Source organism: Heptranchias perlo, chromosome 29, assembly GCF_035084215.1.
Source record: "Heptranchias perlo isolate sHepPer1 chromosome 29, sHepPer1.hap1, whole genome shotgun sequence".
Lineage (NCBI taxonomy): Eukaryota > Metazoa > Chordata > Chondrichthyes > Hexanchiformes > Hexanchidae > Heptranchias > Heptranchias perlo.
The window spans coordinates 34,156,863-34,169,646 of record NC_090353.1 but is presented as its reverse complement, the minus strand read 5'-3'; the positions used below and the strand labels follow the sequence as shown (position 1 = coordinate 34,169,646).

The window sequence follows — 12,784 nt, the reverse complement described above, 5'->3', positions numbered from 1 at the left end:
CTCGACGTTTCAACTTATTTTTAATTCTCTCTCTCAACAGATGGTCCTGTGACTCCAAGCAACAGCACGGCAGACAACAAATCTTCAGAAGCTTACAACTTGGAGAAGTGTCCCAGTAATCCACCGGAACTCGGTAAGCGAGCAGACGAAATTGACGTAGCCGAGGCCTGGCCATTAGTGATAGCGCAGAGGATTTAGAAAAAGAAAGTTGTTGTCTTCATATCTTCACACTCCTCCCTTGGAGAACAGTGTGAAGTAGTGGAAGGATTCGCAGGCTGATTAACGGTCCGACAGGCCGTGACGTGGACACTCCTTCCGTGGCTGTAACCATCTTTGTACCGACCGATAGGGTGGGGGGGTTATTCCTACATGGCGGGAAGGTTTAATGGGCTCCCACAATCCATACGATGAGAGAAGGGGCCACCCACACCCACCGGACGCGAGTATCCCCCTGGATGTCTACCCAGAATTCAGAGCCGGAGCTCCAGTCTCCACTCGCTGGGACTGTCCGGAGCAGGTTTCAAACCATGTATCTTCTGCCTTGGGTGAGAATGCTACCACTGAGCCAAGGGCTGGCTCCAACAGCTAGCTTGATGATATACAGTTAAATTCAATACAAGAAGTTGCCCCAATCGTTAAATTCTTGAGTGGAATGAGCCATTCAAACTAGGTAGGGTCATTTACTTCATCGCTGTTTGTGGGATCTTGCTGTGCGCAAATTGGCTGTAACGTTTCCTCCGTTACAACGGTGACTACACTTCAACAGCACTTCATTGGCTGCGATGTGCTTTAGGACCTCATGAGGTCGTGAATGATGCCATATAAGGCGCAAGTTCGTTCTTTATTTCTCTTTAGCCAACACCAACAAAAACAGATTAACTGCTCATTCACCTCGTTGCAGTCTGTGGGACGTTGTTAGCAGAGAGTGGCTGCAGCCATTTTGAACTGTAGCGACCGTTGACGCAGGCAAAGGAATTCACTGCATGAGGCATTTCTGAGAGATGTGATGAGGCACTGTGCCAGTGCGGTTCTTCCACTGCCCCTTCAATTGGTTGGAACAGATCGAATTAACAGAGCTCTCTGGTTTCCCCGTTAACAGTGGGCCCCCTGAAGATCGTGTTTGAAGAGGAACAGACGCTGGAGGAGATTGCTAAATTAAATCCCTACGTGGAGTTTGGAGGCCACCACAAGCCAAGCGACTGCGTCCCCTGGCAACGCATTGCCGTCATCATCCCGTTCCGCAATCGAGATCACCACCTGAGGCACTGGCTCTATTACCTTCACCCAATCCTCCGCCGGCAACAGGGCGATTATGGGATTTACATTATTGAACAGGTAGGAGTGACTTGGGACACTGCTCTTTAAATATTAACCACGTTTGCATCAGAACGAGGATTTATTTTCCTTGATGATATCCTCTCTTCCCCTTCTCTCGGAACATTGGGAACAGGAGGAGGCCATTCAGCCCCTCGGGCTTGTTCCGCCATTCAATTAGATCATGGCTGATCTGCACCTCAACTCCATTTAGCCGCCTATGATTCATATCCCTCGATGCCCTTGCCCAACAAAAATTTATTGATCTCAAGTCTTGAAAGCTCCAATTATCCCCCAGCATCCCCAGCCTTTTGGGGGTGGGGGGGGAAGAGGAGGGAGTTCCAAATTTCTACCACCCTTCATGTGGAAAAAGTGCTTCCTGAATTTGCTCCTGAATGGCCTAGCTCTAACTTTGAGATTATGCCCCCTTGTTCTTGATTCCCCCACCAGAGGAAATAGTTTCTCCGTATTTACCCCATCAAATCCTTCCCTGAGGTGCAGTGCCCAGACACTGAACGCAGTGTTTCAGATGGGGTCTGACCAAGGCTCTGTACAACTGAAGCATAACTTCCTCCCCTTTGTATTCCAGCCCTCTTGAGATACAGGCCAACATTCCATGAGCCTTTTTGATTGCTTTTTGTACCTGTCTCTGCCGAAAATATTGACTTGCCGCTCGAGCCCAGCTCCATATGTGCCTCACCCAAATGGGCGTCACTCAACTGTGAGCCTTCGTGGTGAATGTCAGCTGGCTATTCCATCATGTGAAGCATCACAGTGGAGCTTTGATCCTGTCCTCGCGCTGCATCCACACACTTGCGTTTCCAGGAGTCGCTGGTGAGCGATCAGGGATGGGACCGAATTTCCCCACTCTAATTCTGGGAAGCTGAGGCCATTTTCAGTGGGGTCAGTTAACTCGGCATGGGCGGGGTGCAAGAATATGGTTTAAAACTAGGAATAGTGAAGGATCCCATCTCACATAGAGCTCCCAAGCATCTTGGCAAGAGGTAGGATGTTGGGGATGGGTGGGGAGAGGGAGGGGGATGTCATATCTCAGTGTGTGTGGGGAGGGGGAGTCGTGTCTCAGTGTGTGTGTGTGGAGATGGAGGGGGAGTCGTGTCTCAGTGCGCGGTGGGGGAGGATGGAGGGAGGGGGAGTCGTGTGTCTCGGTGTGGGGAGTCGTGTCTCGGTGTGTAAACAAAGACGGTTTGTAAAAGACAGGGAATGCTGAAATTGCAGAACCATAGAACAGGTCTAGAGATGGCCCATATCTAGATAAGAGATGTGGTTGCTAAGGAACAGACATTGGTGAGGCTGTGCAAGGCCAAATAGGGGGGCTGTACTCAGATGGGTGTAGAAGGTATAATTTCAAAGTTTGCAGATGACAAGTAAACTCAGAAATATAGTAAACAATGTGGAGGATAGTAACAGACTTCCGGAGGACATAGACAGTCTGGTGAAATGGGCAGACACGTGGCAGATGAAATTTAACACGCATAACATGAAGAAAAAGCATACAGGATCCTGGGCTTTATAAATAGAGGCATAGAATACAAAAGCAAGGAAGTTATGATGAACCTTTATAAAACACTGGTTCGGCCACAACTAGAGTATTGTGTCCAATTCTGGACACCAAACTTTAGAAAAGATGTGAAGGCCTTAGAGAGGGCGCAGAAGAAATTTACTAGAATGGTTCCAGGGATGAGGGACTTCAGTCACGTGGATAGACTGGAGAAGCTGGGGTTGTTCTCCTTAGAGCAGAGAAGGTTGAGAGGAGATTTGATAGAGGTGCTCAAAATCATGAAGGGTTTTGACAGAGTAGATAAGGAGAAACTGATTCCAATGGCAGAAGGGTCAAGAACCAGAGGACTTGGACTTAAGGTGATTGGCAGAAGAACCAAAGGCGACATGAGGATAAACTTTCTTACACAACGAGTGGTTATGATCTGGAATGCACTGCCCGAAGGGGTGGTGGAGGCAGATTCAATTATGGCTTTCAAAAGAGAACTGAATAAGTACATGAAGTGAAAAAATTTGCAGGACTAGGGGGAAAGGGCGGGGGAGTTGGGACTACCTGGATTGGTCTTGCAGAGCCGGCATGGACTCGACGGGCTGAATGGCCTCCTTCTGTGCTGTAACCATTCCACAAACACAGAAAAGTGTGAAGTGATATATTTTGATAGGAAGAATGAGGCGAGGCAATATCAACAAAGGATACAATTTTAAAGAGCGTGCAGGAACAGAGTGCCCTGGGGCTATATGTACACTAAAATCTTTGAAAGTGGCAGGGCAAGTTGAGAAAGCTGTATTAAAAAAGCATATGGGATCCTGGGCTTTATTAATAGAAGCATAGAGTACAAAAGCAAGGAAGTTATGCTAAACCTTTATAAAACACTGGTTAGGCCTCAGTTGGAATATTGTGTTCATTTCTGGGCACCGCACTTTAGGAAGGATGTCAAGGCCTTAGAGAGGGTGCAGAAGAGATTTACTAGAATGGTGCCAGGGATAAGGGACTTCAGTTATATGGAGAGACTGGAGAAGCTGGGGCTGTTCTCCTTAGAGCAGAGAAGGTTAAGGGGAGATTTAATAGAGGTGTTCAAAATCATGAAGGGTTTTGACAGAGTAGATAAGGAGAAACTGATTCCAATGGCAGAAGGGTTGGTAATCAGAGGACACAGATTTAAGGTGATCGGCAAAGGAGCCAGAGGCGACATGAGGAAACATTTTTTTACACAGCGAGTTGTAATGATCTGGAATGCACTGCCTGAAAGGATGGTGGAAGCAGATTCAATAGTAACTTTCAAAAGGGAATTGCATAAATACTTGAAGGGAAAAAATTTGCAGGGCTATGGGGAAAGAGCAGGGGAATTGGACTAATTGGAGAGATCTTTCAAAGAGCTGGCACAGGCACGATGGGCCACATGGCCTCGTGTGCTGTGCCTTCTATGATAAGAATGACCTACGCATTCCTCAGAGGAACATAACCGCTTATAAACAGAAATGAAGTTTGAGGTCATTAGATACATTATGTAAAACAGCTTATCTTGAGTTCCAAATGCGACGTCAGCACGTTGGGATGAGTTACGACTAGGAGATCAGACCAGAGATGCTTACGTGCAGAACAACGGAGCCGAATAGTATAAAGATAGGGCATGCTCCTTGACATCCTTCCTAAAGTGTGAGAGCCCTCGAAAGCACAGTCAGAAGTCCACTGTCCCAGGCAGCCCACAGAGGTCGGATTTTTTTTTATTCGTTCATGGGATGTGGGCATCGCTGGCGAGGCCGGCATTTTTTGCCCATCCCTAATTGCCCTTGAGAAGGTGGTGGTGAGCCGCCTTCTTGAACCACTGCAGTCCGTGTGGTGACTGTTCTCCCACAGTGCTGTTAGGAAGGGAGTTCCAGGATTTTGACCCAGCAACGATGAAGGAACGGCGATATATTTCCAAGTCGGGATGGTGTGTGACTTGGAGGGGAACGTGCAGGTGGTGGTGTTCCCATGTGCCTGCTGCTCTTGTCCTTGTAGGTGGTAGAGGTCGCGGGTTTGGGAGGTGCTGTCGAAGAAGCCTTGGCGAGTTGCTGCAGTGCATCCTGTGGATGGTACACACTGCAGCCACAGTGCGCCGGTGGTGAAGGGAGTGAATGTTTAGGGTGGTGGATGGGGTGCCAATCAAGCGGGCTGCTTTACCTTGGATGGTGTCAAGCTTGTTGAGTGTTGTTGGAGCTGCACTCATCCAAGCAAGTGGAGAGTATTCCATCACGCTCCTGACTTGTGCCTTGTGGATGGTGGAAAGGCTTTGGGGAGTCAGGAGGTGAGTCACTCGCCGCAGAATACCCAGCCTCTGACCTGCTCTCATAGCCACAATATTTATATGGCTGGTTCAGTTAAGTTTCTGGTCAATGGTGACCCCCAGGATGTTGATGGTGGGGGATTCAGCGATGGTAATGCCGTTGAATGTCAAGGGGAGGTGGTTAGACTCTCTCTTGTTGGAGATGGTCATTGCCTGGCACTTATCTGGCGCGAATGTTACTTGCCACTTATGAGCCCAAGCCAGGATGTTGTCCAGGTCTTGCTGCATGCGGGCTCGGACTGCTTCATTATTTGAGGGGTTGCGAATGGAACTGAACACTGTGCAATCATCGGCGAACGTCCCCATTTCTGACCTTATGATGGAGGGAAGGTCATTGATGAAGCAGCTGAAGATGGTTGGGCCTAGGACAGTGCCCTGAGGAACTCCTGCAGCAATGTCCTGGGGCTGAGATGATTGACCTCCAACAACCACTACCATCTTCCTTTGTGCTAGGTATGACTCCAGCCACTGGAGAGTTTTCCCCCTGATTCCCATTGACTTCAATTTTACTAGGGCTCCTTGGTGCCACACTCGGTCAAATGCTGCCTTGATGTCAAGGGCAGTCACTCTCACCTCACCTCTGGAATTCAGCTCTTTTGTCCATGTTTGGACCAAGGCTGTAATGAGGTCTGGAGCCGAGTGGTCCTGGCGGAACCCAAACTGAGCATTGGTGAGTAAGTGCCACTTGATAGCACTGTCGACGACACCTTCCATCACTTTGCTGATGATTGAGAATAGACTGGGCAATTTTCCACATTGTCGGGTAGATGCCAGTGTTGTAGCTGTACTGGAACAGCTTGGCTAGAGGCGCAGCTAGTTCTGGAGCACAAGTCTTCAGCACTGCCGCTGGGATGTTGTCGGGGCCCATAGCCTTTGCTGTATCCAGTGCACTCAGCCGTTTCTTGATATCACGTGGAGTGAATCGAATTGGCTGAAGACTGGCTTCTGTGATGGTGGGGATATCGGGAGGAGGCCGAGATGGATCATCCACACGGCACTTCTGGCTGAAGATGGTTGCAAACGCTTCAGCCTTGTCTTTTGCACTCACGTGCTAGACTCCGCCATCATTGAGGATGGGGATGTTTGCAGAGCCTCCTCCTCCCGTTAGTTGTTTAATTGTCCACCACCATTCACGACTGGATGTGGCAGGACTGCAGAGCTTTGATCTGATCCGTTGGTTGTGGAATCGCTTAGCTCTGTCTATAGCATGTTGCTTCCGCTGTTTAGCATGCATGTAGTCCTGAGTTGTAGCTTCACCAGGTTGGCACCTCATTTTTAGGTACGCCTGGTGCTGCTCCTGGCATGCTCTTCTACACTCCTCATTGAACCAGGGTTGATCCCCTGGCTTGTTAGTAATGGTAGAGTGAGGAATATGCCAGGCCATGAGGTTACAGATTGTGCTGGAATACAATTCTGCTGCTGCTGATGGCCCACAGTGCCTCATGGATGCCCAGTTTTGAGCTGCTAGATCTGTTCTGAATCTATCCCATTTAGCACGGTGGTAGTGCCACACAACACGTTGGATGGTGTCCTCAGTGCGAAGACGGGACTTCATCTCCACGAGGACTGTGCGGTGGTCACTCCTACCAATACTATCATGGACAGATGCATTTGCGACGGATAGATTGGTGAGGACGAGGTCAAGTAAGTTTTTCCCTCGTGTTGGTTCGCTCACCACCTGCCGCAGGCCCAGTCTGGCAGCTATGTCCTTCAGGACTCGGCCAGCACGGTCAGTAGTGGTGCTACCGAGCCACTCTTGGTGATGGACATTGAAGTCCCCCACCCAGAGTACATTTTGGGCCTCCAAGTGGTGCTCAACATGGAGGAGGACTGATTCATCAGCTGAGGGAGGACGGTAAGTGGTAATCAGCAGGAGGTTTCCTTGCCCGTGTTTGACCTGATGCCATGAGATTGCATGGGGTCCAGAGTCAATGTTGAGGACTCCCAGGGCCACTCCCTCCTGACTGTATATCACTGTACCGCCACCTCTGGTGGGTCTGTCCTGCTGGTGGGACAGGACATACCCAGGGATGGTGATGGAAGAGTCTGGGACGTTGGCTGATCAATTTGAGCTCGCGAGAAAACCAGGTTGTATTGATTGCTTGTCATTTAATGTAATCTGACAGTTGTATTCTAACTATAATACTGTTGTGCGTCAATCTATTAAAGCTTGTTCTTTAATAGCCACTTGGGCTAGAATCAAGCGGAGGTTATTGTTGAAGGATTAACAACCCTTTTGTCATGAGACAGTAAACCTGGGTATCAAATCTGGGACCTTGCTGGGCTGAATGGCTCGGATACTCTTTGGATAAGCTCACTGTGGGAGGGTAGAAGGGTTTCAAGGAGGGTATAATGCTCAGACCACTCTTCGAATACTGATCGCCAAGACTCGAGAGAGAGATATTCAGGTGTTGGAGGCAGCGCAGAGAGGAGCCAAGAGACTGATCCCCGAGGTCAAGGGTCTGAGTTATGAGGAAAGACTGGAGAAACTTTGGCCTAAAAGGGGGGCATCTGAGAGGTTATTTTATTCAGGTATTAAAAACAGTAGAGGCTGTAGAAAAGGTAAATCCTTCCTAAATTAAAGTGCCCAAAAAACTGGACACAATATTAAGAACATAAGAAATAGGAGCAGGAGCAGGAGCAGGCCATACGGCCCCTCGAGCCCGCTCCGCCATTCGATAAGATCATGGCTGATCTTCTACCTCAACCCCACTTTCCTGCCCTATCCCACAATCCCAAGTTTTAGGTGGTAGTTGAGGGATAAATATTGGTCAGGACACTGGGGAGAACTCTCTTGTTCAGGAGTAGGCCATATGGCCCCTCGAGCTGCTCCGCCATTCAATGGCTGATCTTCGACCTCAACTCCACTTTCCTGCCCGATCCCCATTTCACTTGATTCCTTTAAAGTCCAAAAATCTATCGATCTCAGCCTTGAATATACTCAACGACTGAGCATCCACAGCCCTTTAAATGGCTGACCCTTATCCTGAGACTGTGCCCCCTAGTTCTAGACTCTCGAACCAGGGGAAACAGCCTCTCAGCATCTACCCTGTCAAGCCCCCTCAGAATCTTTTATGTTTCAATGAGATCACCTCTCGTTCTTCTAAACTCCAGAGAGTATAGGCCCATTCTACTCAACCTCTCCTCCTAGGACGACCCTCTCATCCCAGGAATCAATCTAGTGAACCTTCGTTGCACCGCCTCTAAGGCAAATATATCCTTCCTTAGGTAAGGAGACCAAAACTGTACACAGTACTCCAGATGTGGTCTCACCAAAGCCCTGTACAAACTGCAGCAAGACTTCCTTACTCTTGTACTCCAACCCCCTTGCAACAAAGGCCAACATACCATTTGCCTTTCTTATTGCTTGCTGTACCTGCATACTAACTTTCTGTGTTCCGTGTACGAGAACACCAACATTTAATAATTTCTCACCATTTAAAAAATATTCTGCTTTTCTATTCTTCCTACCAAAGTGAATAACCTCACATTTCCCCACATTATACTCCATCTGCCACCTTCTTGCCCACTGAGTTAACCTGTCTATATTGCTTTACAGACTCTTTGTGTCCTCCTCACAGCTTACCTTCCCATCTAGCTTTGTATCATCAGAAAACTTGGATACATTACACTCAGTCCTCTTATTTAAGTCATTGATATATATTGTAAATAGCTGAGGCCCAAACACTGATCCTTGTGGCACCCCACTAGTTACAACCCGCCAACCCGAAAATGACCCATTTATTCCTCTTTGTTTTCTGTCCGTTAACCAATCCTCTATCCGTGCTAATATATTACCCCCAACCCCATGAACCCTTATCTTGCGTAACAACCTTTTGTGTGGCACCTTATGGAATGCCTTTTGAAAATCTAAATATACTACATCCACTGGCTCCCCTTTATCTACCCTGCTAGTTACATCCTCAAAAAACTCTAATAGATTTGTCAAATATGATTTCCCTTTCATAAAACCATGTTGACTCTGCCTAATCATATTATGATTTTCTAAGTGCCCTGTTGCTACGTCCCTAATAATGGATTCCAGCATTTTCCCGACAACTGATGTCAGGCTAACTGGCCTGTCGTTCCCTGTTTTCTCTCTCCCTCCTTTCTTGAAAAGCGATGTTACATTTGCTACCTTCCAATCCATTGGGACTGTTCTAGAATCTAGGGAATTTTGGAAGATCACAACCAATGCATCCACTATTTCTGCAGCCACCTCTTTTAGAACCCTAGGATGTAGGCCATCAGGTCGAGGGGATTTGTCAGCTTTTAGTCCCATTAATTTCTCCAGTACTTTTTGTTTACTAATATTAATTACTTTAAGTTCCTCACTCTCATTAGACCCTTGGTTCCCCACTATTTCTGGTATTTTTTTGTGTCTTCTACTGTGAAGACAATGCAAAATATTTGTGTAACGTCTCTGCCATTTCCTTCCCCATTTGTAATTTCTCATGTCTCAGCCTCTAAGGGACCCACATTTACTTTCGCTACCCTCTCCCTTTTTACATACTTGTAGAAGCTTTTACATTCCGTTTTTATATTTTTTGCTAGTTTACTCTCATATTCTATTTTCTCCCTCTTTATCAATTTTTTGGTCATCCTTTGCTGGTTTCTAAAACTCTCCCAATCCTAAGGCTTACTACTTTTCTTGGCAACATTATAAGCCTCTTTCAATCTAATACCATCCTTAACTTCTTTAGTTAGCCACGGATGGATCACTTTTCCTGTGGAGTTTTTACTTCTCAATGGAATGTATATCCATTGAGAATTATGAAATATTTCTTTAAATGTTCGCCATTGCTTATCTAAATCATCATATCTTATAATCTAATTTCCAGTCAACCTTAGCCAACTCACCCCTCATACCTATATAATTGGCTTTAAGTTTAAGACTCTAGTTTCGGACTTAATTACGTCACTCTCGAACTCAATGTTAAATTCTATCATATTATGATCACTCTTCCCCAGAGGATCCTTTACTGTGAAATTACTAATTAACCCTGTCTCATTACACAAGAGAAGATATAAAATAGCCTGTCCCTCGTTGGTTCCACGACGTATTGTTCTAGGAAACTGTCTCGAACGCATTCTATGAACTCGTCCTCCAAACTATGTTTGTCAATTGGATTTGCCCAGTCTATATGAAGATTAAAGTCCCCAAGATTATTGCAATACCTTTGTTACAGGCTCCTCTTATTTCTTGATTAATACTCTGTGCAACAGTATAGCTACTGTTAGGAGGGCCTATAAACTACTCCCACCAGTGTTTTCTGCCCCATGTTATTTCTTATCTCTACCCAAACTGATTCTACTTCCTGATCTTCCAACCCTTTCTCATCCTTTATTATCAGGGCTACCCCCACCCCCCCCACAACCTTTTCCATTTTGTCTACCTTTTCAAAAAGTCAAGTACCCTGGAATATTTAGTTCCCAACCTTGGTCACCTTGCAACCACGTCTCAGTAATGGCTACTAGGTCAAACCCATTTATCTCTATTTGTGCCATTAATTCGTCTATCTTGTTCCGAATGCTTTGTGTATTTAGATAAAGCGCCTTTAATTTTAACTTTTTACTATTTTTCTCTAATTGGACCTTATTCACTGATGCACTATTACCGTTAAACTCTCTGTCCCTTCCTGACACACTCTGCTTATCTTTACCCAAATCGCTACACTGCTCGACGGCCTTGACTTATCTCGTTAGATTTATAAATTTGCCCTTACCTGAAACCTTCCCCCGATGCCCTTTTTAGTTTAAAGCCCTATCTACCGCCCTACTTATTCGATTCATCAGGACACTGGTCCCAGCCCGGTTTAAGTGGAGCCCCTCCCAATGGAACAGCTCCCTCTTTCCCCAGTACTGGTGCCAGTGCCCCATGAATTGAAACCCCTGTCTCCCACACCACTCTTTGAGCCACGCATTTAACTCTCTGATCTGTTTGACCCTATTCTAATTTGCGCGTGGATCAGGTAGTAATCCAGAGATTATTACCTTTTGAGGATCTGCTTATTAATTTAGACCCTAGCTCCTCAAACTCCCTCATTCCTAGTTCTACATATGTCGCTGGTTCCCGTGTGGACAACATCTGGATCCTCCCCCTCATGCTCCAAATTCTTCTCCAGCCGCAAGGAGATGTCTTTAACCCTGGCACCGGGCAGGCAACACAGCCTTTGGGACGCCAGGTTGCGGCTGCAAAGAACAGTGTCTATCCCCCTGACTATACTATCCCCTACCCCTCCCCACTTGAATGGCCTCATGTACCGCGGTGTCGTGGTCAAATTGCCCATCCTCCCTGCAGTCTTTGTTCTCATCCACGCAGGTAGCAAGTACCTCGTACCATTGGTCAAGGGCTGAGGCTCCTCCATCACTGCATCCCCACACCTGCCTGACTCGCAGTCACATCCTCCTGTCCCTGACCACTGACCAAATTAAAACTACTACTTAACCTAAGGGATCAAAGTGTCCAGATAATTCCTCCCCCCTCCCTGATGCACCACAATATCTGCAGCTCTGAGCCAAAGTTCCTCGAGTTGCAGATGTGGTTGCTCGAGATCTCGCTAGTCTGCAACTCCAACACGCTGCAGCCATGACACAACACCTGCACTGCCATCTCCATCTAACCTTGTTTTATATATTTAATTAATCAAAGTTTTTATGTAATTAATTGACTTGGTTTATTTTTAGTTTCTTTTTAAAACTAATTTTTTTTATTCGTTCATGGGATGTGGGCGTCGCTGGCGAGGCCGGCATTTATTGCCCATCCCTAATCGCCCCTGAGAAAGTGGTGGTGAGCCGCCTTCTTGAACCGCTGCAGTCCGTGTGGTGTTTTTCTGCTTATTTATTTACTTTAAGCTGATTTCCTGCTCTTAACTTTAGTTTCTAGGCTTTTTAATTAACACTAACAGACAAACCGCTAGAAACACTAACCACTTTACACAATAACCACTAAACACTCAACTAAACACTTACACTGACTTACCCTCAGCGCTCCTCTGTGATGTCACCTTTTCTTGATTTTTTTTTTGATTTCACCACTTGTGTCCACTCTCACTGCAGCCTAAACAGTGATTTGTATAGTTTAGCATTACCTCTTTGCTTTGGTACTCCATACCGCTATTTATAAATAGGTAGGATCCCAGTTTTTTTTTTAAAAACCGCTTGATCAACTTTTAAAGATTTATCTTTCTGAATCACTATGCCTCCCTGCGCCTCTATTGTTTTAACTTCAGACGCCTGCATCAGTGCGGGGCCCTCCTACAATATAGTCGAGTTAGGGTCTTGAGGATCATGGGTGTATGGTGCATGTCGCATTACTTTTGCCTTGATGCCTCCGACTACTTCCCCATCGCTATCCTCCATTCCCACCCCTCTCTCCATTCCCTATTTGACTACTGTCAGTCTGGTTTCTGCCCTGCCCTCGGCATACAGATTACCCTGGCCGAAGTTAGCAATGATGTCCCTTGTGACTGTGGTGAGTTGTGCCTCACTTAGCTCCCTCAACCTTACTGCGGTGTTTTGACAGGGTCGACCAGTCCATCCTCCTCTACTGCTTCTCCTCTGTGGTCCCCACCTCCGCAGGACCATCCTCGCTCGATTCCACTTCTGTCTGCCCCGATGTGGCC

The 12,784-nt window shown here is 46.8% G+C and overlaps 1 protein-coding gene across 2 annotated transcripts in view; it reads left to right on the top strand.

Moving 5' to 3' along the window:
- Positions 1-12,784, top strand: part of LOC137299606 (beta-1,4-galactosyltransferase 2-like) — a 54,341-nt gene that overhangs the window by 21,748 nt on the left and 19,809 nt on the right. For both annotated transcript variants that reach the window (XM_067968476.1, XM_067968475.1), the window contains exons 2-3: positions 41-133; positions 1,100-1,335. In XM_067968476.1, the coding sequence (XP_067824577.1) occupies positions 41-133; positions 1,100-1,335 (329 nt within the window). The remainder of the gene's footprint in view (positions 1-40; positions 134-1,099; positions 1,336-12,784) is intronic.